General features: G+C 41.8%; 3 protein-coding genes across 4 annotated transcripts; 2 read left to right on the top strand and 1 right to left on the bottom strand.

The window, feature by feature from the left end:
- Positions 1–375: 375 nt before the first annotated feature.
- atad5a (ATPase family AAA domain containing 5a) lies at positions 376–13,836 on the top strand. Of its 2 annotated transcripts, none has more exons than XM_044051551.1 (22): positions 376–629; positions 1,935–1,998; positions 2,111–3,918; positions 4,277–4,361; positions 4,486–4,647; positions 5,080–5,218; positions 5,290–5,550; positions 5,631–5,776; positions 6,112–6,265; positions 6,357–6,638; positions 6,920–7,016; positions 7,147–7,229; positions 7,334–7,470; positions 7,548–7,725; positions 8,230–8,397; positions 8,493–8,729; positions 8,818–8,882; positions 9,039–9,228; positions 9,907–10,064; positions 11,231–12,090; positions 12,231–12,386; positions 12,857–13,836. In XM_044051551.1, exons 2-22 carry the CDS (start codon positions 1,948–1,950, stop codon positions 12,933–12,935), a joined length of 5,496 nt encoding a protein of 1,831 aa, XP_043907486.1. In that variant the 5' UTR covers positions 376–629; positions 1,935–1,947; the 3' UTR covers positions 12,936–13,836. The 2 variants fall into 2 exon arrangements, with proteins under 2 accessions (XP_043907486.1, XP_043907487.1); XM_044051552.1 differs by having other exon boundaries at positions 391–629; positions 9,910–10,064.
- Positions 13,837–13,974: 138 nt separating this feature from the next.
- Positions 13,975–19,510, top strand: adap2 (ArfGAP with dual PH domains 2). Its single transcript, XM_044051842.1, has 11 exons — positions 13,975–14,272; positions 15,932–16,056; positions 16,159–16,250; positions 16,532–16,620; positions 16,768–16,880; positions 17,064–17,213; positions 17,300–17,383; positions 17,564–17,626; positions 18,241–18,318; positions 18,438–18,666; positions 19,120–19,510. Exons 1-11 carry the CDS (start codon positions 14,185–14,187, stop codon positions 19,146–19,148), a joined length of 1,140 nt encoding a protein of 379 aa, XP_043907777.1. The 5' UTR covers positions 13,975–14,184; the 3' UTR covers positions 19,149–19,510.
- Positions 19,511–19,805: 295 nt separating this feature from the next.
- On the bottom strand, positions 19,806–22,543 carry LOC122785281 (piggyBac transposable element-derived protein 4-like). Its single transcript, XM_044051013.1, has 5 exons — positions 21,960–22,543; positions 21,732–21,779; positions 21,596–21,643; positions 20,096–21,508; positions 19,806–19,858 (listed from the first exon to the last, which is right to left on the bottom strand). The coding sequence occupies exons 1-5, from the start codon at positions 22,297–22,299 to the stop codon at positions 19,806–19,808; spliced, it is 1,902 nt and encodes a 633-aa protein (XP_043906948.1). The 5' UTR covers positions 22,300–22,543.
- Positions 22,544–22,615: the final 72 nt, after the last annotated feature.

Below are 22,615 nucleotides of genomic sequence, written 5' to 3'. Positions count from 1 at the left end.
TATATATTAATTGTTTATCTTCGGTAACGTGTACGTACATTTGATAGTAATAACCCGAAACCTCTTATTTCAAACCCCTTGAAGCATTATTTCGTTCTTGAGTGCGTGTAGTGGCGTAGTGCAGCCAGTATGGGTCGCTGTGACTTTATCCTTTCCCTTCAACGCGAAACAAGACGCCATTTTTGTTTTGGGCGAACAGCGCCGCTCTGGTTTTCTCTTCTGTGATTGGTGGAGTCCCGTGACGCCAAAGGTCATACATATTTGGCGCTCTTCATTCACAGTCTCCCTGGCGCGTTTTTGAAAGCGCAAACAAACGCTAGTGAAACATGTATTTCGAATTTGTGCTCGGAACAAGTGGGACAAGGTCCGCGTAACGTCCTCTATATATTCGAGTGCCTTGTCTGTCATGTCGGGAGTGTTTGGGCCACGTTTGGGATATGTGAGGAGTTGTGCTGCGTTCAAAGTAGCACCCGGTGGAGTCTGCTAGCTTGTTGTTTTGCAGCCCGGTGGCAACAAGCAGCTGTCCGACTCTCACTATGAACTTTGCCGCTGTCGTTTAAACATACGAAGTGAATAAGAGAAGGAGAAAGTATTTGGAGCTGCAGAGAGGAACCGGTTCTGTCTCGTCAGTAAGTGTTTTCTTCCACATTTTCTTTTATGGTTGTCATTTGGCATAAACATGTAAAAGATGGTGGGTTTTCACCTAATCTAAATATATCTAATATAAAATGACGAACGTATGTACAGCAGTGAGGGGCTGAGCTGCAAATAACGATTATTTTCCTAATCAGATAGTCTGTGTTATTTCTCGATTTATCTAGTACTGTTAGGTCCGTAAAATGTCAGAAAATGTTGAGATTTTGGTCAGTGTTTCTCAAACCTGGAAATGACGAATATCTTGTTTTGTACACAATCCAGGATGACTCGGTTTTAATGATTTCTTTGTTATATGGAGCAAAGAAACTAGACAGTATTCACATTTAAGCTGAGAAATAAGAAAACTGGTTTTAATTATTGAAAAAACACACTGATTTATCAGTAATCAAAACACTGTAGTTGATGATTGTTTTAGTAATCAATTGTTCGGCAACCTTTTCATAAAATGAGGAAAAACATTCAGAATGATCATAAAAGTAGCACAGCACTGAGTTATTGTATTACTGGAAGACATTCAGTCAAAATCAGCAAGGGCAGGCACATATTCACATTCCTAAAATCTCTAACTCTCCATTTCTGTTTAACATCATATGTGTCTTGTCCAACAATTGTGGTGTTCGAATTAGTTTTCTATAGACGCATGAAACATAATCAAGGGAACAGAATATGATATTTAGGGTTCCGGGCTGCACAATTAATCATAAAATAATGAAAATCTTAAACGACCAGGTGAAATATCGAAATTGAAAGATGTTGCAGTTATTTGATAAAGATAAAATGTTTGGCAAAACGGCACAAAACACTGTGCTGAAGGTATTCACTGGCCCAAAAATCATGCTCTTAAGATGACAAAAATGTTTTTGTTTTGTGACAAATGGGAAAGAAAGGTAAAAATCATTGTGATTTACATATGTTTTTAATGAAAATGATCAGTTCAAACAATCATGAATCATATTAAAACTGTCAGTATCTGTAAATAATTGCAATGTATGTATTATTTTAATCATAATGCACACCTCTACTTGGGTGCAAAGCACTCTTATGCCCCATCTTGATGCCAGGTCTGATTTTAAGTAATGCAAATTTTAAATAATTTGGGTGTTGTGGTGTTGCATAAAAACAGATACACTATTGTTGAAGTTGAAGTTGTTTTATCAGGTCTGTTAGTTTGTATTTAATATTATTATTAATATTATTTGATGTTTCTGATTAATTCTTAAATGACCTCTGTTGGCAATAAATGTAAAATAAAATGTTTCTCTCCTTTATTTTTAAAGGCCCCATCAAATTATGGCTGGTGTTGTGGCTATGGCATCTGTCATTGAGGATTTTGACACCCAGGTATTTTGATGGCATTGGAATATATAGCATGCCATAGTGGTTATATTGAACATATTCTTCTTTTCTTCACATACATTCTCATGTTTGATTAACTATGTCACTCCTTTTATAGCCTTGCAAGAAATCCCGCAAAGATGGTGACAGTCCTGTTGTTAAGACAATCACAAATTATTTCTCTCCTGTGGCCAAGCCTGTGGAGAAGCCCTTTTCTCCTCCACGATCCAACAACATTATGGACTACTTTAGCCGGAAACCCCCATCCTCTAAAGAGAAGACCAGTCCATCACCTCAGTCTAAAGAGAACTGTCAGACATCACAGTCTACAGAGAAACGCTCCAGTCCTGAGGCAGCTGTAAGACAGCAGCCATCTCAGAAACGGGGCAGAAAAGCCACCAAAGCTGCAAGGAAACTTGTGGAGTCTGAAAATGCTCGCTTCACAGCAACAGATAGCTGTCTGATTTTAGATGAACCACATCAACCCAAAGACTTGGCAACAGAGGTGATCAGTGGATCTGGGTTTATTGGTAGTGATACTGCGGCTCTGTTGGCCCAGCTCAGTGCTGAGGCCAGTGCCACGGCACGGATATCAGAGAAGAGGGCCACTATGGCTGTTGTTATTGACTTGACTGAAAAAGATGAGCAGCCTAAACAAAGTCCCATAAGTTGTCACAATGGCAAATCTAAAGCAGAGCTCCAGTGCATTTCCACATCTTCAAATGTACCTTTAAGAGAAAAGACAAACAAAACTGCTACAAAGACTTCTAAAAAGAGACTTCAAGAGGATGTGAAACAACCAGAACCAGAAGAGAAGGAGGCAGAAACCTCCTTGTGTGACGTTAGCATGGAAGATAATGAGGATGAGGCCTCAGACGCAAATAACAGCACAGTCACAATATCCTTTGAGGATTTTTTACGAAGTCAGGGTCAGGACAAGGGTGAAGAGGGAAGTAAAATCACAACAGAGGCAGAGGAAATTAACAATGACGTGTTGAAAAATTCTTCGAGTTCTGTAGAGCCATCACTCCAAGTCTCCCCTCGAATTATCACCGTCCAGGCTGAGGTGCACACAGTCTCACCCAAACAGGAACCAGTCAAGGATGTGGGAAAGTTGGCTTCTATCTTTAACAAGAGAAAGGGGACTGCAAGTCCTGTGGTTGTAGTGCCTTCTCCTCAGACTGAAGCTGGCCACCAGTCTTCATCCTCCGTGCGGAGTGTCAAAAGGAAATCAAATGTGGTTCTTCAGGAGGAAGATCTAGAACTGGCTGTGCTAGAGAGTGAGACCACTCCAAAATGCAGTGAGGCAGAGAGGAAGCAGTTCATGGCTGCCTTCAAGCGGCCCAGCCAGGACGGGTCCAAAACCAAACCTGGTAAGAGTCAGGGCAAGCAGAAGCAACCTGGAGAGAAAAATGTAGATCCTGCAGAAAACATTCCTGAGGAGGAGGATGTAATTCCTCCAGCGGTGGAGCAAGTGCCTGCTGCCTCTCAGGAAAATGGTGTCACTAAAAAGAATCTAACAAGAAAAGGCAAAAAGAAAGCCAAAGAAAAAAATGAGACTGTCACAACAGTTGTTGCTGCTTCTCCTCCTGCAGAAGAAACGGGGGTCACAGTTATTGATGTTGATAATAAAGAAGAGGAGCCCACCATCCCAGCTGTAAGGAGATCTAGAAGAGGGGCTGTTATCACACAACCCCCCGATACCACAATAGCATCTCCTGCCAGAAAAAACAGAAAACAAAAAGAGTCAATGGATGGTGATGATGCTGCTGCTGCTGCTGCTTCTTCTTCTTCTGCTGCTGCTGCTGCTGCTTCTTTACCTGACTGCTCTGAAAATATGTCCACTCCAAAAACAAGGAGGTCCAAACATGGAGTCTTTGTAGCAGAGATGGTGGGCCCACCTGACATGAACGAAAGTCCAATCAGGTGACATATAGTTATAATTTATTAGTAATGTGCATGGTATGGAAAGACTTTTGTGTTTGTCATTAATTCAGCTGTGGTCGACAGGAGGCTGCAGTTAGTGATGCTGGATTATGTTGTACAGAGATCTTGGTTATTTAGCCTAGACTAATTGATACAAAGATGGGCAAAATAATAGAAAACAAAACTGCCTCATAACATAATGGTAGGTTTGTTGCAGTACTGTTGTAGTCGGCTACTAGTTTATACTTAGGTGAACCGAATTAACTAATGTGTCTGTGTGTGTTATACCTGTTTCCAGTTCTTTTATTCTTGTATATGTATTTCTTGTTTTAAGTAAATGTTTTAATTTTTTCACAAGGATTAAATTTACAAGAGTCAATAGAAATGTTTCCACATCAAAGGCTGGAAGTGGAAGTGGCATTAACACATCGAAGGCTACTAAAGTGAGTATAATTTTTCTCATAAATTGGACAAATACCACATTTAATGGAATGGTGTTTTAACTTGACCTGGCGAAAATATTTAAATGTTTTCCTATATGGATAATAAAATGTTCTCTTTTTTTAGACATTGGACACTGAGTCTAAAAAAAGGAAACAGGCAAAGAAGTTGGTGGAAAAAGCCAAGGTGATGCAGCAGAGTAAGAAAACTGCTGCTGAAAAGCGGAGCCCCCTAAGGCGTTCGTCAAGATATGAGACCTCCATCAAGAAAAGCTACTGTGAGAATGAGGTACAGCGAAAAGGATGAATACATTCAATCAAAGCATAATTGTATCGTGGTTTTAACGTGAGGCTGTATTATGAATGTGATCTCGGTGAGACAGATCCGTGGTCTGATTCCCCTGAGGCATGTGGGTCCATCAAACACAATTGTAACTGAGCTAGTTAGTGATGGGTATAAAAAGCCGTACACAACAGAAAAGGGCTTATGTTTTTGGCTGCATTTCTGTCTTTTTGTGAGTAGAATAACTAAATAATGTGAACAATTGTTATGCCTGATGAGTTGGACCTTACCACCAGGACTTGATGAGCACTTTGTTACTGATGTTTCTCTCTAACACTGACTGTCCCTACATACTAGTGGGTCCAATGTAGTTATTTTTCTATTTTTGCTCATTTGTGAGTTTATGTGAGAAGTTCATTATCTGGTTTGTTTTGTCAGGATTCTGTCATCTGTCTGGAGGACGACCAGTCTGCAACTTCTCTAAAGGCACCAGAAAAGAGTAAAAACCGGAAACCGTTGCGAAGTTTAAATGATGTCTTGGGCAAATCAGCTGTCAAAGACACCAAGGCTTTCCCAGGTAATGTTTACTACTTTTAAATCACAATTTATTGTTCACTCTCCTCTAACAGTGCAGTATTCTTCTCACAGGCTCTAAAGCTGCCATGATGGGCCCAGAGAAAGGTGCTCCTAAGGTGTCCACAGTGATTTCCATCTTTGATGACAGCAGTCGAGAGGGCTCTGAAAACTCCCAGGATGATGAGCAGTTCAAAGCCCGCAGAGAGTTTCTAAAGAGTGGTCTCCCAGAGTCCTTCAGGAAGCAGTTAGCCAAGACTACTGCCACCAAAGAGGCATTTTCCCACTCCTCTTCCTCCTTTCAACCTGTTCTACACATAAAGCAATTGCCAAATGGTAGGTGGTTTCACAGGGTTTCGAGTGGGTTTAGATCAATCTATTGGGTCAAGCATACATTTCTCATTGTGTATTCACAGATTGCCCTCTTTGGAGTTTACCATGGCCTGAATCTTCATTACTGTGTCCACTGAAAGATCTCTTGAGCCCATCTTCCTCCTTTTCATATGTTAGTGGCTCCTTCAGTTTGAAGACTGAACCAGCCCAGAGAGCCTTTTGTGAAAGGGTATGTTGAAATGATGGTCTGATTTTATTTGATTTGATTGTATGCACGCTACGCCAACGCCCATATTGATGAATTCCAATCTTTGCATGGAAATGAGCATACACACTACCCACTTTTGATAAATGAGGGCCATTGTCTTATTTGTGATTTACTCACATTTTAGCAGCTACCTCTCTGTTAAAAATGGCTTATAAGCCAATTTATGTCCACTAAATATGCTGCATATGAGTATTTATTGTCAAGAGTAGTAACATTTTGTTGTGTATTATGATTTATGTTTTCCCTAGGTTAATGTTCAGAAACAAAGTTTACCAAAGATATAATTCTTTCCTTAGGGTTCGGGCTGGAGACCAGAGATTTCTGACAGTGTTCGTCAACTTCTTATTGAAGAGGTCAGCAACTCTAACCCTCCCTTCCCTGCTCAGATGTTCATCACTCGCTTCCTAAAGAGACGGACTGACCACCAGCAGCACAGCTGCACAGCCTCAGGTTAGAAACAAATATAGATACTTCATGTTTCTTGTTTATTCTAGACCTTAAAATTAGTCTTAAATGGTGACTGTATGTTTGCTGCTATTAGAAACGGCACCACAAGCAGGTGGAAAGAGGAAAAGGATGGATGATGGAGGGGAAAATGCAGTGAAGGTGGCCAAGAAGCAGCGGGGCAACCACTCGGATGAGAATGTGCCCAAGCCTGAGCCAACAAAGAGAGGAGGTCACGCAAGACGAGGGAAGAGATTTGAACCAGAGAAGGAGGCGAAAGACAAAGTCAAGCCCGCTGACATAAGTGCTCCCATCCTGTGTGAGGACGAGTCTGTGATTGTGCTGGATGACTTGCTGGTGAATGACACTGTGGAAAAAGGTGAGATAGAAAAAGCAAACTAAATAATATGACTGCCACCTCTTCCAAAAATATTGGAAGAGGTATTACACAATACACCTACTTGAACAATGACTACTTCCTTCCACAAAGTTATCATAGAGCAAGATGATTTGTTCTTCATCATTATTTGTTTTTATTGTTTAGATTCATCCAAATGGCACATCCAACAAACTTTACCTGCTATTTTTTTGTCACGTGTCATAATTGAAGACTTGGTCTTGACTCTGCCAATCAGTAACTCACTACAGTTTATTCCACAGATGTGAAGAAGGAGGATGTGTTGTGGACTGAGAAATATCAGCCGCAGCACTCCAGTGACATCATAGGCAATACCGCCTCAGTAAGGAGGCTGCACAGGTGAGGAACCACCTCAAAACTGCTTTCATGTTATTGCATTTGTTTTAAGCCCAATACCCAAATTTACACCATCAGTGACTGAATCAAGAATATTGAAGTCAATATTTCACTTTTGCTTTTTGGTACACAGTTGGCTGAAGGAATGGAAACTGCGTGCAGATCGGGAAGAAAGAAAAAACCAGAAAGACAAGAAACGAGAGGAAGGAAACAATGGTGGGACACTATAGACATGCTGATTTTTATTTTTGTTTTGTTTTCATAACTGTTGGAATTTACATTAACTGTATTTTTAATGCATGGCGGCTTTTTGTGTCCAGACTCTGATTGGGACTGTGGAGAAGAGGACTCCCAGGATGCAGAGGACATGTTGTGTAATACAATACTGATCACAGGACCCACTGGAGTAGGAAAGACTGCGGCCGTCTATGCTTGTGCGCAGGAGCTGGGCTTCAAGGTGCAAATCACCTCATGTGTATCACAAAGCAGCACACTGTGAGACAGTTGCAGAACTAACAACTTCACTCTCTTCAGGTATTTGAGGTAAACGCTTCCTCTCAGCGGAGTGGCCGTCTCATTCTGTCCCAGCTGAGAGAAGCCACTCAGTCACATCAGGTGGACAGTCAGGGGGTCAACGCTCACAAACCCACCTACTTCAACAGCTACGGCACAAGTAGCAGTGCTGGCACTGCCAGACCAGGATTCTCTCCAAGTATGTACACAGCTCCCAGTAATAGCACTGTTCTAATGAGATGTTGGTTCATGTTGATAGTAGTGGCACCCAGTGTAGCCTTCTACTACTGTTCGAATTGCTACTGACTGTTTGAGTTGCTGTTTCATCATTTAAAACCAGCCTGGTCATTCTCTTCTGTACTATTGTGCTTGAAAATCTGGCACCATTTTACAATACTAAAAGAAAAAATGTAATATCTTTATTTTGTATTGCAAATTCTAATGACATGATATACATTACACACATGGTAAACTTTTCACATTCTACTGTTTTCTTTGCATTATCCATTTAAACAGTGTATAGTGTATACTAAATGCTTTGAGCTAAATGCGTTGAGCTGCTGCCACGTGATAGGCTGATTGGATATTTCTATTAATAAGTCGTTGAGCAGGTGTTCCCTTAAAAAGTATCCAGTGAGTGTACAGTAGGATAAAATATTTGAAATTGCACTGATGAGAACAGATTTTTGTTTTCCGCCTTCAGGAAAGGTGAACTCTCCTCGCAGAGTGGTCTCCTCACCCAGGAAACATCCACAGTCACCAAGAGCTGGTAAAAAAGGCACTTTGGCTCCAACCTCTTTAGTTAACTTCTTTAAAATGGGTCAACCCACCAAGAAGGATCAACAGAACACTAAGAAGAATGAACAAGCAGGTAAACACATCTGAAAGTGTAAAATGTTTAATTTATTGTTGCCTAAGTGTGAGTATTTACCATTATTTTTCTCTTACACATCTCTTTTCATATAGCTGCTTCCAAGAAAGCAAATAATGAGAGTGCCAATAAGAAAAAGGATGTCACAGTCAAAACGTCAGCAAGAGCTTCCACACCTGAAGAGAACAGTGAAGAACAGAGTAAGAAGACAGCCACTTCACTCATCCTGTTTGAAGAGGTGGATGTTATTTTTGAGGAAGACTCTGGGTTTTTAGCTGCCGTCAAGACATTCATGGCCACGACTAAGAGGCCAGTCATACTGACTACCAGTGGTGAGTAGGAGAGCTATCGAAAGCAATGCCTTACCCGGTGTTGTTTGCATTACTTTATACTCTATACTGTGTTATGCTTGTTTTCTAGATCCTGCATTCAGCACCATGTTTGATGGCAGCTTTGACGAGATCCATTTTAAAACCCCGTCGGAGGTGAGTGAAGGATTCCCAAACATGAATGTTGAATGGCAGGATTAAGCTTTGCTGTTAATACTTTCTGACTGAGTGGCTTGAAATATTGAAAATAGATGTGTAATGATTTCAGCCACTTTTCCTCACTTCCCGTCTTTTTCTTTCTCTTGGCTACAGTTAAATGTGAGCACCTACCTGCAGCTGTTGTGTCTGGCTGAAGACATGAGAACAGACCCAGCGAACATCAGTTCTCTCCTCAGGCTCAATGGCTGTGACATCAGGCAGAGTTTACTCCAGCTACAGTTCTGGACTCGCAGTGCAGGGGGGGGCTCTGTTATCAAGCCACTGAAGCACCCTGACACCAGTGGTGAGCAGATGAGGAGAGCTGTTGATAATAATATTGACATTATACTGGTTCTAACTATTAATGTTGAACGTTTGCCCTTATTACCATTATTAGAAGCCTTTATCCATTTTTGTGTACCATTGACCAGGATGCAGACAATAATGAATCCGTATGAACAAATAAACATGCTCAGATTTTAAATGTAAACATAAAGCGCTCACCCTATTAATTCCATACAATTTTTCCTTCTATACTGTAAATGCAAGCTCTGAGCTACAATACAGACATTTCTTTATATCTCTATCTATAACCTGCTTAAGGTAAACCTGAGACTTGACAATTTACTATTTCATTTCAAATACAAAGCACTGAAGTTCAGGATACTGGATTCAGATACTGGACCCCTAGTAATGCCCCTCTCTTTATTTTATAACTCCAATTTTATGAATTATTCTTTAATCACTATCTGTCAAAACATGTTAGAATGTTAGTTATATTCGGTCAGTTTGGTCCCTCGTGGCGGTGCACTCAGTAGCAGCAGCTCTGATCAACCCTGACCTCGAAATTTCGTGCAATACCAGTTGTTGTATAATGATAAATAAAGATGCTTTCCTTTCCTTTTCCTGTTTAACTTTTACTGTATATATAGTTGCACTAACTTATAATTCAGTCTCTTTTCCGCCTTTACCTTTTTTATAGCAGAACTAAAGCCTGAGCCTGTTGGTGAAGCAGCAGAGATGTCTATGTGTGAGGTCACTGTCCCACTTGCTCTCCCTCCCTGTGACACTGGCTGCACTGAGAGCAGACTGGGCCTGCTGAACCTCGAACCAGAGAGAGACATCTGGAAGCTGTTCAGGGTAAATGACACATAACAACTGTAGTGAAATCCCCATGACATCAAAATCAACCTTTTAGTGCTTTGATCACGTACATGTTGCTTGAAAAGTCACATCCACACACGTATACAACATAATACTATCAAAATCCAATATTTCCAATATTCCTGGTGTATACTATATTAAAAGTTGCTATGCCCTCAAATCTGTTGCGAGATATTGATGACTCATCTTTGTACTTGGGTGGACTACCCTAAATTGTATCCAGTCAAGCACTGTATGACTGTTTTGATGCCCTGCTCCACCTCAATGTACCATTCAGAAGCCTCAAATTCATTGTGGGAAGGGCCTGTGTTTCTCTGGTCTCTCTCTCCTTAGCAGCAGCTCCAGTGTCATGTATCAGTTAAAACATATACAATATGGCCTTACTCGACAAATGTCCTCTTGCTGTGTCATGCTGTGTAACACCCCTGAGCTGATGTTAGGCCATTCCGTCATGTAGTTTTCAGAACCACAAGTTCAAATGCAATACATATGTAACAGATCGGGTAGAATGCCAGGACACTTGTCTTGTCACCATAAAAAGTGAAGGTGATGGATGGCTGTTGTGCCCCGGGATGCCAAAAGTTGGGGACAAGCAAACTGGAGAGTGTTTTACCGAATCACCAAAAATTCTGAGAATTGGAATCACTGACAAAAAAAGTTATCGAAGAGAGCTTTAAAAATTAAGTGACTCGGACAATAGATTGCACTTATAGAGGTATCCCTTCATAACTAACTTTACCATGTTGTATATTTTACATACTTCTATTGCGATGTTTAAGCGTTGTCTTGAATAGGATGAGATTCTGCAGGTCTCGAGTAATGTCCACTCTCTGTTTCTGCACTGTGCACTGGGGCATTATAAGTGTTAGATATATTCAGTTTCTCAGGTCCTGCGACATATTGCTCGATCTCCATGCATTTAAAGCACACAGTAAACTCTGATGGCTTGAAACCAGCCCTTGTGCTGTTCATTAATTGAGCTCTATTGGCTTGTTTTAACAGGATATATGCAAATATGCAGAAGCTACCAGTGCTCCAAGAGTCATGTCATGAGGCCTTTAAGATTTCTTCGATGTAATCATGATTCTTTGATTCATGTGATACTTGGTGTATGGCATTAACTGTGTATGTGCTTTTAACAGAGCCAGAGTCTGAAGGAGACTGTTTGCTGGGAGCTTCTGATCAACAGCAGGCGACGAGGAGTGGACCTGCTCTACACCAACATGGAGACACTCTTACCTCTACCACTCACACAGCTGACTTCCTCCATCTGCAAACCTGTTTCAGAATCTAAAGACCATCCTTCTGATATTCCCAAAGAGCAACCGTCGTCAGACATTCTACCATCTCACACCAGGCTAATGCACATGGCAGAGTCAGGAGATTGTTCAGATGATGGCAGTCCAATTAAAGTTTCCAACAGGATGAGGAAGAACAAGAGAAGGCACGGTCTACCTGTCCAAGATGGGCTGTACTCAGACTCTGACTCAGAGGAAGGTTTTCTATCTCTCTGCAAGCCACAGGTTTCTGCTCAAGATAAGGAGAGAGTAAATAAGAGGGCTGTTCCAGTAAAGGTGAAAAGGAAGCTGTTGACTGCTGAGGCGCGGGCTAAAAGTCTCCCAGTCTCTCAGTGTCTTGAGTCGATGGCTGAATTTTTTGACAACATGTCCTACCTGGACTCCTTGCTTATGCATTCAGAAGGAGGTGATGTTCACAGGAGAACATCAGCAGTCAGTGCAGCGTTTAAAGATGGGATGACGGATGAGTTGAGGGTTGAGGCTGACAGAGAGAGCTGGATGAGTGGAGAACAGGTCTTGCAAATTCAGGCTGCTGTGGAAGCACTGAGCTTCCACAAGTGTCAAAGTTCTGTAGCCGATGCATGGAACAAATCCCAGCAACTACAAGGGGAGCTGGGAAAAGAAGCTGCAGAGGAGCTTACCCTCCCTGTGGCCTCTCATCGTGAAGGTCACAGCTTCTCTCAGGATGGCCCCTGTCATCGACAGTAAGTCTTTCTGTAATGTTGGACCCTTTTATTGACTATGGTCAGAGTCATCCAGCCCAGACTTCACTCAAAAATAAAAATGCTCTGTAACTGATCACAACCCACTTCAAAGAAAACATATGTGTGTTGACATGTTCCAGGTTGGTCCAGAGGAGGAGAGAAGTAATGGAGAGTCTTATGCTGAGAGGAGCGGTTGGTCTGGGAAACCGACCAGCAGCTGCTCTCGACTACTTGCCCGTCCTACGTACTATCTGCAGATCAGAGCATCTCAAGGAGAAGGGCAAGGTCAAACGACGGTGAGGAAACGGTGATACTGTTTATGTAAAATATGTGCAACAGTTGGACTCATGGTGATACAGTGGCTAGCATTGTTGCCTCACAGCAGGAAGGTCACCAGTTCAGATCACAGTTTAACAGAGGGCCTTTCTGTGTGGGGTTTGCATGTTCATTATAAATACATTTTTATTTTGAGTTATTTATTGCTCCACATGAGCACATTTGTTTTGAGATCATGTGAAATATCAAAAATATTGCTTTTCCCCCAAAAGTTTGACTTTTTTCACTTGACTGGCCCCCTCCTGACTAGACTCAAATGTCAAACTCAAATGACCTGGGGGCCACTGAGCATCGCAGTGGCCCCCAGATACTTTACTCAGGCTGCAGCACGGAATTGACAGGCTACATGTGTCGGTGCAGATATTCAAACTCAATTCATACAAATGTGTCCATATTACACAACTCTAAGTTGTCTCTTTTGTCTCTACAGGTTTTTGCACTACCTAGATGCAATCCACCTTGGTCTTGCAAAAAGCACTATACAACACTTGGCTGAAGACTTCCCCTAAACCAGAGAGGACCTCATTTTCTGCCGTATAGTTTTGGCACTCAGGCTCTGTACATTTAAGGAGGAGTCATCACTAGGCCTTTTCTTTTCTGGCCTTTTCTTTCAAACTGTTGACCTAAAAATGAAATCTGATCAGACACAAAACACGACCTGGTGATTTTTCCTCACACTTTCCTCTAACATGGAAATTACTGAATATAGGTGCACAGTGACGCCTGTCCTTTGGTGCTTTAAGACAACACACCAAGTCATTTTTCACACTATTTGTGTAATATTAAAGGTCCAGTGTGTAACATTAAGCAATGTTTTTTTGTGGCAACTGAATAAACTACCCATAAGTATGTTTGTATAAATGTATATTTACTTGAAAATAAGAACCTTACGAGGCAGTGTTACTCTACAGCAGCCCAAACATACATAGCAGCCACAGCATGTTTGGGTTCTGAGGTGCAAGTTTACCACATAAATGAAGAACAACGTCCTTTCTTGGGGAAAGGAAGGAGTGAAACATTTCCTACAATCTGTAGTTTGATGTCCCTAATACTTACACCCTGGACCTTGTAAATGGTGCTTTTTTTTTTCTTTTGTTTTGTACAGTAGCATTTTGTAGTCTTGTATAAGGAAATTCGCTTTGCAACGTCTTTTAATCAAGTAGAAGCTGTGTGAACCTTTTAAAAATGTAAAATAGAAATAATTTTGTAAAAGGCTGTGTATAAATCCACACAAAGTATAATCAATGCACTTGGGGTATGTTTGAGACTCATTTGTCACCTTCACATTCATCACGAAGTTTTGATTTTTTTTTATAAATATATATATATATTGTTTAACTTTGTACACAGTATTTACAAAAGGTAATTTTTTGTTGTGATCGAATAAAGTTTTATCACAACAGACAAACAGTGATAGCTCTCACACACATATTGATTGACTGCATCTAGGAAGCAGACCTGGCTGGCTCTGGTATGTGGACAGTGGGGAGACCGGTTCTTCTTTATTTTTATTTTTTTACAGGGTAGGAGGAGTGAGCTCTGTCTCTTCTCGGTGGTGAAACATTCCACATGTGGCCTGTCTGTCGCAACTTCCACTTTTCATATTTGTGTCTTTTTTTCCGCTGTCTGCCGCACCCAAAACAATGTGAGCACCATGCCGTGTTTGGACAGCGGCCTTCTTCTTCTTCATCGTCATCATCATCGTCGTCTTCGTCGTCATTTGAGTACTGAAGAAGACAGCCTGCCCTCTGCACAGCAATGTCAAACCATGAGAAAAACAAAAGGATCCTGCTGGAATTAGTGAAGGAGCCGCACAACAGCCGCTGCGCTGACTGCGGTGCGCCAGGTGAGAACTGCTCTATCACCGACCAACGTTTTATATCATGTGCTCATATTTTTCTATTTAATCTCTGGTTAGAATTGGGTTGAATACATTTGGTCGTCTTAAACTGAAAGGAGGAAGAAAAAGAATGATTACTCACTGCCAATACTGCGTATACTATTACTCTTATCTCAACTCAATATTTTATAAAGTGCATATTCATAGATGTTCAAAGTGCATCTTATCCATCATTATGTACTACCTTTACTGCATTTGGTGCTGAAACTCCATAAATTTCCCCACCGTGGGACTTTGGTAAATCAGTAAAAAGGTGTAGCTAATAAGAGCATAAGTGTGACAAGTATGTCAAGGAAATCCTTTAAAGGAAGCTGATGTTCCACTAGGATCACAAAATGTGAATTTGAAATGTGGCTCCTGTAAGTCAAGTGTTATAAATACATCTATCGTGAGTTTCAAGGTGTTTATCAAAGTTACTCAGGAAAAGCAAGTGTGCATAGAGGAAAATCTCTAAGGAAAACAATATAGTTTGCACTTAAAGTTGAGATTAAATATATTTATGGCATCCAAAGTAAAATATCTGTCCCACAGCGAGGAATCTATCCCATGTAACTCAAGTATTGTTGTAAATGGATAAATACTCAGTATAGGTGTGTAAATCAAGACATGTTAACATTTGTGCAAGAAATCCTCTAAAGAAAATGATCTACTAAGACGTACTAAAGATTGAATGACCTCTCATGGGTTTGTCAGACATCACAAAAATCACTTGCAGTGGTTCATCTATTGTTTAAAGTTGCAGATTATTCTACAGTTTCCCTTAAACATGCATCCCCATGTCTTGATAAATTGGAAAGTACAACACAAAATCAATCCTCTTCTTATCTCCTCTATGAACTCACACCTGAAACAAAGTATGTGTTCCTCTGGAGTGGCATTAACCCTGCCAGTCTCTAGGGCTAATGATAAAGAGATGTTTTCGTAGCATCAAGAGGAAATACCCATCCTGCAGAGATCTGGCCCCTGTTATCTAAGTATGATTATGAAGGTTTCCTGCCACAGTCCATAAACACACAGAGGTTAACTGGACACTCTAAATTGAATGTGAAATGCCATGCGTCTCTATATATTGGCTCTGCGATGAACTGGTGATCTGTCCAGGGCCCCATGTCAGCTGGGATTGGCTCCAGCCCCACTTGACCATGCTTTCATCTGCTTTTACATTATGAATGAGATCACAAAGAAAAGATTGGGACAACATGACACTAATGTCACGGATTAAAATGTATATGAAATGGAACAAAGTAATCTATCCATCCATCTTCTACCACTTTATCCTCCACACGAGGGTCACGTGGGGCTGTGCCAATCTCAGCTGGCATAGGGTGAAAGGCAGGGTCACACACTGGACAGGTCACCAGTCCATCACAGGGCAACAACCATCCATTCTCACACTCATAGTAAAATTAGAGTGTCCAATTTACCTAATCCCTAAATCTGCATGGCTTTGGACTGTGGGAGGAAATCAGAGAACCTGGAGAAAACCCACACATACACGGGGAGAACATGCAAACTCTCAGTAAGTACAGTACTGTATTGAATATACTCAAATGTAATTGAATGTACTCAAATGTATTCGTATCCCTCGTCTTCCACACACCTCAGATCCAGACTGGGCGTCCTACAAGCTGGGTGTGTTTGTGTGTCTGAACTGCTCTGGCGTGCATCGCAGCCTCTCCAGCCGAGTCAAATCCATAAAGTTGGACTTCTGGGAGGATGAGCTGGTCGAGGTATGGACTGTTACAACACCCCATCCTTTTTATCCCAATGCTTGTGTATCAGTATATAACGGAATGTCCATGTGTAATCTGTCTGTGTGTCTTCTTGGGAAGTTCATGAAATCCAGTGGCAACGCCAGTGCCAAAGTTATGTACGAGAGAGCTGTTCCACCATACTACTACCGGCCAAAGGAAAATGACCACGCGTACGTGTAGTTTTTCCAGGATGTTCAAAAAACTGTCCTTATGATGTCTCACTGTCTCCGTTAAGTCTTATATGGTTGTGTATGTGTTTATGAGCAGGCACAGATTGAAGATGGTGCAAAACCACCAAGAAATAGAAGTGCAACTTTGTACTGTTGACATGGCATACTGATTCATTTCTGCTGCGATATATGGAAGCAACGTAGTGATTATGTTCATGTGGCTACAGATCTGGGTTTTGCTTATTTTGAAGATGTCTGACCTGTTTGCTCCTGAACTGTAGTGTCCTGCGAGAGCAGTGGATCCGGGCCAAATATGAAAGGACAGAGTTCAGCGGGGAAACCAAGTATCCTCCACTTGCATATACCACAGGTGATGTTGTGTATTTCTACTGCATAACATGCACGTGCAGACCTTGTTTGCTGTATAGTGAAAACAGTCAAGAAGTGAAACCTGAAATACTTAGTGAGCTTAAATCACCTTTAATTGAGTGTTTTTTTTTTGTTGGACTGATACCAGGTTTCTATGAAGGGCTGCTGTGGAAGAAAGGAAAAGAGAACACACAGTTTCTGAAGAGGAAGTTTGTGCTGTCAGAGAGAGAATTCACAATGACTTATTACAACAAGGACAATGTGAGTTCTCTGCTACACAGCTGAAAATATTTTAAATTGTTTACCTCTGCCTTAAAGCAGGTCTGTCTGGATTTTTACTTTATTTTCTTGTTAAACCACAAATAAAGTATTAGTAAATCACTGTGCAAACAATGCAAACAATATCTAGTGTGCTAATACTCCATTGATACACATGTGATCTAGGAGTCCAAAGGCCCTAAAGCTGTGATTCCTATCAAGGACCTGAACGCAACTTTTCAGCCAGACAAAATCGGTCATCCTAATGGGCTGCAGCTCATTTACCAAGATGCCATTCATACCAGGAACCTCTATGTTTATCACGAGAGTCCACAGGTAAGTATACTGTAAAATGTGTAAAATTTGTGAGTTGTTTTATTTCTTGGCTGTGGAGAAACTCAGGGTCTCGTCTCCTGCTCTAGGAAATAGTCACATGGTACAACGCCATTCGTGCAGCGCGTTACGCATACCTGAAAACAGCATATCCGACAGGAAGTGATGAAGAAGTAAGCATCCAATCTTGTACAATGTTTTATTTTTCGGCAGCTACAAGATCTTGATGCTCTTTTAATGCACCCTGCAGTAATGTGTTTAACTTTACCTTTAGAGATTAAACAGCAATAAGGATAGAAATATGAAATGTGCATTTTTTTTTGCCTCGTGTTACCTTTACATCTCTCTATTAGCTGATACCAAAGATAACAAGAAATTACCTCAAAGAAGGATACATGGAAAAGACAGGGCCGCAGGTGAGTTATTAAAAAAACCCCAGCATTAATGTATTGTGGTGAGTTTAAGACTTTCGTATGAGTCATGTCTTACATTTAAAAAAGTGTTTCTGTTTCTTCTCCTTTTATACTCACCCCCACACACACATATTTGCACATCTATCATTGTGAGGACACTGCATTGACTTCCATTCATTTGGACAGCCAAACTAAAGCCTTATCCCTAACCATAGTCCAGTTAATACCTACCTCTAACCTTAACCTAACAATGAATTTACATATTAATCCTAACTTTAATCAGTTCCTCAGAAATTAGGTTCTGCCCCAGTAGGACCAGGCTTTGGACTATGAGGACTATGGTCCTGACAAGGTCAGTGTTTATGCCACTGGTTTAGAAACACTGGTTTCTATGAATTTCCTGGAGACTTACTCTAACCTTAACCATAATTACTACTGGCCTTATCATAACCCTGACCTCTGCCTCATTTTAAAATATGTCTTCATAAGGAAGACCAGATACAAACACACACACCAACGTTTGTTTTGAGCTGGACATATGGAGCTTATGATGGAAATTTTGCAATGCTCTTATTTATTAATGTGAAGTGTTTGTATTAAATATGTTTTTTAAACAGCAGACGGAGTCATTCAAAAAGAGATGGTTTATTTTGGACTCTCAGAACAGGAAGTTGCTCTACTTCAAAGGTCAACTGGTAAGGACACAACTTCCTCTCATTCTAACCTGACGCTGTGTGCGCTGCTTTAGTGAAGCAGCAAGCCCTTGCCCTGCAGTCATTTGAATATATTTACGCTCTCATCACTGTGAGTGTAGGATGCAGAGGAGTTAGGTGCTGTCTTCATCGGCACAGAGAGCAATGGTTACTCTGTGAAGGAATACATCCCAAAACACACACGTGGAAACAAGTGGAACTGTGGCCTTATGGTGGACACGCCTGGGCGGCAGTTTGTTTTCATGTGTGAGCAGGAGAGGGACAAAAAAGAATGGTTGGATGCCCTGAAGCATGTCCTGTCCAGACCCATGGCACCACAGGATTACACTGGTGAGTAAGACCACACACACAGTTCAGGCTAAGAGATGCTTCTACACAAAATTGACATTTGACTTCTAGTAAGGCCATGTGGCCATGTGGCTATGTCTATGTCTATGATTGTAGCTTGACATTTTCCTCATATTACAGCACCTAAGGGCTCAATGTTCACACACATTCTGCAGCAATTTCTACCCTTTCCTGCCTTTTGTCAGACCTACATTTGTTGTAGTCTTGCCTTGCGAAAGGACAGACTTTTAATTCTATCATGAACTTTGAACGTTGATGAGCTATTTTGACCGAGACCAAAGTGAAGGCTATTCTGCTCCAGGTTTTACTCTTCAGAGTTAGTCCTCATAGATAATCCATACTCCCAAATTATAAGTGATCATACTAATATAAAACTGCTCACAACACCACAGATTGTTGTCATGCTTTGCATTGTGTGTATGTGTCTCATTGTAGTTGAAGCCAACATCAAGTACAAAAACTAAACTGCTAAGAGGGCTGCAAGATGATGATGAGATGACGGCAGTTCAAGAACATTCACGTGGCAGTGCGACCTGTTCGCCACTTGCTCCAATGCTGACTCAACGTTGCGTTGTCATAATCACCTTGAACTTTTACTGACTGCTCCATGGTGTAGATTGACCTCCATGTGATCGCCTCAACACTGGACATAGAATCGGATTTCATATTACAGACTTCAAAAGTTTTTATTTAGAAAATTATTCGACATTTGGTTGTGAATGTTTTTGTATGTCTGGACAAATAAATGCCATTTTCTAAATATGTGGTGATGCCGTTGGGACAGACATGACAGATGCTAATAAAACATAGCATGTTACATGTAAAACTGAATCAAACCACTCAATTAATTGTAATGTTAATTAATAACTAGCCAAAACACAGTAAGTTAGTAGCAACTGCACTGGATTTCTTTTCTTGAAGATGTAGCCCCATACTGCCAGCTGTTTTAGAGCATTTTTACCCATATTTCAAGACCCACAGAATATTAACACTGAGAAAGGGCTTTTGATGGCAAAACAATTTATTTACAAATATAAAACAATATAGGAACAATTTCTACATCTGACAAAAATGTATAAACTTTTTAGTATGTTGCAGCTAAAGCGAAACGTGTGTGTGTTTCAATGCTCCACAGAATAGTTCAGCTTAGTATGATAAGCAGTAAAACACTTTCCTGCGTGCAAGGGGACACAACAGGACTTGCACCACATTTTGGTTTCGCTGCGCTGGCCCCTACGAGCGCAGACCCTACACCTCCTTGCCGGTCTTGACCTCTTGCTAGTGCGCATCAGGTGTTCGAGTGTGTGTTTGGCTATATTTCCGTCTAGCCTACTATCTGGGTCAGTGTTGTATGGTGCCCTTGGATTACGTCGGCCTTCCTCCAAGTTTCCACCCCCCTCAGCTCTCACACCTGCAACTTCCACCTCCAGCTCCTCCACTTTTACCTCCTCCTCCTTTACCTGCTTCCCTACCTCCTCCTCCTTTACCTGCTTCCCCACCTCCACCTCGTCTACCTGCTTCCCCACCTCCTCCTCCTCCTCCATTACCTGCTTCCCCACCTCCTCCTCTTCCTTTACCTGCTTCCCCACCTCCACCTCCTCTACCTGCTTCCCCACCTCCACCTCCACCTCCTCTACTTGCTCCCCCACAAATTGCTTTGCAGTCCAGGACTTCACAACCCTGCGCATGAACTCCAAGAGGGTTTTACACTCCTCTGGGTTTTTGGCTCTGTAGAGGACATGTGCGTTGAACATACATAGTTGGAACAGATAGGTGACAAATTTCTTGGACCAGTTCAGTGACCTTCGGATGAAGGGGTAGTAGGCAATGTTTTGGTCCAGCTTATCCACCCCATTCATGGACCAGTTGTATGGAATGACACACTCTGGCTTGAAGTGAGGAACCTGCTCTTTGTGTCCCTTCTGCATCTTATCTTGGTGGCAGGTTGTCACCATCTTAGGTCCCCCCATATTCTTCCTCAATGTTGCACATAAATTGGTTTGTGCTCCCAGTAACCGTTCAGAGAGTGCTCCAGAATTGTAGAAATTGTCCATAAAAAGTGTATAACCATGGCCTTGGAGACGATCAAGGAGAGCAAATATTGTATCTGGCAGAGTACTAGCTGTCCCGACATAAGGATGCATGTTGAAGCAGTACCCTGTGGCAGAGTCACACAGTATGTATGATTTGATCCCATACTTCACAGGTTTTTGTGGTGTGTACACCCTGAAAGATGGACGCCCCCGCCACTGCATCATACCCTCATCAATACAAATGTTTTGCGCTGGTTGATACAGCTCCTTGCACTTTTCCACAATGTAATTTAACACTGGGCGGACTTTATACATTTTGTCAGTCGCATCCTGTGACTCATTATTATTATTGTAATGAAGGAACTTCCATATCATCTGGAATCGGTTCCTTGACATGGTCCTACTGAAATAGGGTGTTGCATCAACCTCATCCACACTCCAGTATAGTTCAAGACTTGGCTTTTTAACATAGCCAGTGAGAAAACTGAGTCCAAAGAAAGTTTTCAGCTCTGGGACTGACACCGGTTTCCACGCATTAACTCTGCTATATGGCAAACTGTCAGGTTGTGCTCGAATATACTGACTGGCATACAAGTTGGTCTGATCCACAATATGTTGGAGCAGCTCATTCGTCAGGAACAGCTCCAGGAAGTCAGCTGGCAGGTCAGAATCCAGCTCTGCGGCAGCTCCCCGGGGTCCAGGGGTTGCAGTGAAGGGGATCTGATTTGGTTGCCAGTTTTCAACTTGATGCCAGCCAGAATGTTGCCCACAACCTCCGATTGATGCACGCCCTGGAAATTATAGAAATATTTACAATTACTATAAATATTTTTTTTTTATTGCTGTGGTGTAATGTGGAGAAAAAATATGTGTTTTACCTTTCTTTGCACTACCAACAGCAGTGGGATCTCTGCTAGATGCACGACCTGGAAATTATAGAAATACATACAATTACCAAAAAAATATATTTTTTTAATTGCTGCGGTGTGATATGGAGAAAAATATTTGTTTTACCTTTCTTTGCACTGCCAACAGGAGTGGGATCTCTGCTGGATGCACGATCTGTCAATTGAAAATTCACATATACTAATGGGAATAAATGCCAATCAGTACAGGCAACATGCATTACAGTACATAAACTAGTGGGAATAAATGGCGATCATGTGACATGAACTGAATGGGGCGGCCCTCCCCCCTTTAACTAGCTAGCTAAAAAAAGTTAGCTGGTTAGCACATTCTTACCTCTTTTACGTCTTTCTGGAGCGTCTGTGGACGAGGCTCTGCTGCTCCTGCCTGGTCCAGACGGCAACCACTCATCCGACGAATCCGGGTCCGGTTCGCTGAATTCATCTGACGCGGATTCGTCAGTTGAGCTTGCCGTTGGTGACACGCAGCGTGAGAAATGCTGCCTCTCACCGCTTGGCCCCGAGAACGCACGTCTCCGTAGCTGCCTCTTTTGATAATCTCCATGATCTCCGTCGTCACTTCTCACGACCGCGGCACTCTTTTTGTCCGAACTACCGCGACACATACTGAGCTTGTCCGACTTGCGTTTTGCCATTTTCTCCCTCTCAACTCGCATCTTCTTCCCATGATCTATACTGATCACTCATGCAAATAGAGCACTGCTGCCCCTTACAGGAGGTCAGTTCGTCACTACACTTAGCTTACAAGCTCCGCCAGACCGTCTCCCAGCCAACCCCGTCTATAGACTTCAATTGCAGTGAGCATTCGTAATCAAATTGACGTGTATAGACGTTAATGGCAGCCAGTGATTACGAAAAGCAGTAAACTGTCTCGGACCATCTTCTCCTTCTTCTATTTGTTTTACGGCGGTTGGCATTCATCTATAGGTGCATTACCGCCCCCTTCTGCTCTGGAGTGCGAAGGCCACCCTC

This window comes from Solea senegalensis, linkage group LG19 (genome assembly GCF_019176455.1).
Source record: "Solea senegalensis isolate Sse05_10M linkage group LG19, IFAPA_SoseM_1, whole genome shotgun sequence".
Taxonomy (NCBI): Eukaryota; Metazoa; Chordata; class Actinopteri; order Pleuronectiformes; family Soleidae; genus Solea; species Solea senegalensis.
Note: the sequence above shows the minus strand (reverse complement) of the source record. Positions and strands in the feature narration are given on the sequence as shown.

Bases quoted from the DNA above. Each gene is read 5' to 3' on its own strand.
- atad5a (XM_044051551.1), top strand. From the start codon at position 1,948: ATGGCTGGTGTTGTGGCTATGGCATCTGTCATTGAGGATTTTGACACC. The intron at 4,362-4,485 runs GTGAGTATAATT...CTCTTTTTTTAG, and splicing joins ACACATCGAAGGCTACTAAA to ACATTGGACACTGAGTCTAA. The intron at 10,065-11,230 runs GTAAATGACACA...TGCTTTTAACAG, and splicing joins ACATCTGGAAGCTGTTCAGG to AGCCAGAGTCTGAAGGAGAC.
- LOC122785281 (XM_044051013.1), bottom strand. From the start codon at position 22,299: ATGCGAGTTGAGAGGGAGAAAATGGCAAAACGCAAGTCGGACAAGCTC. The intron at 21,644-21,731 runs GTAAAACAAATA...TATAATTTCCAG, and splicing joins TGTTGGCAGTGCAAAGAAAG to GTCGTGCATCTAGCAGAGAT. The intron at 21,509-21,595 runs GTAAAACACATA...TATAATTTCCAG, and splicing joins TGTTGGTAGTGCAAAGAAAG to GGCGTGCATCAATCGGAGGT.
- adap2 (XM_044051842.1), top strand. From the start codon at position 14,185: ATGTCAAACCATGAGAAAAACAAAAGGATCCTGCTGGAATTAGTGAAG. The intron at 14,273-15,931 runs GTGAGAACTGCT...CACACACCTCAG, and splicing joins CGCTGACTGCGGTGCGCCAG to ATCCAGACTGGGCGTCCTAC. The intron at 16,251-16,531 runs GTACGTGTAGTT...CCTGAACTGTAG, and splicing joins CCAAAGGAAAATGACCACGC to TGTCCTGCGAGAGCAGTGGA.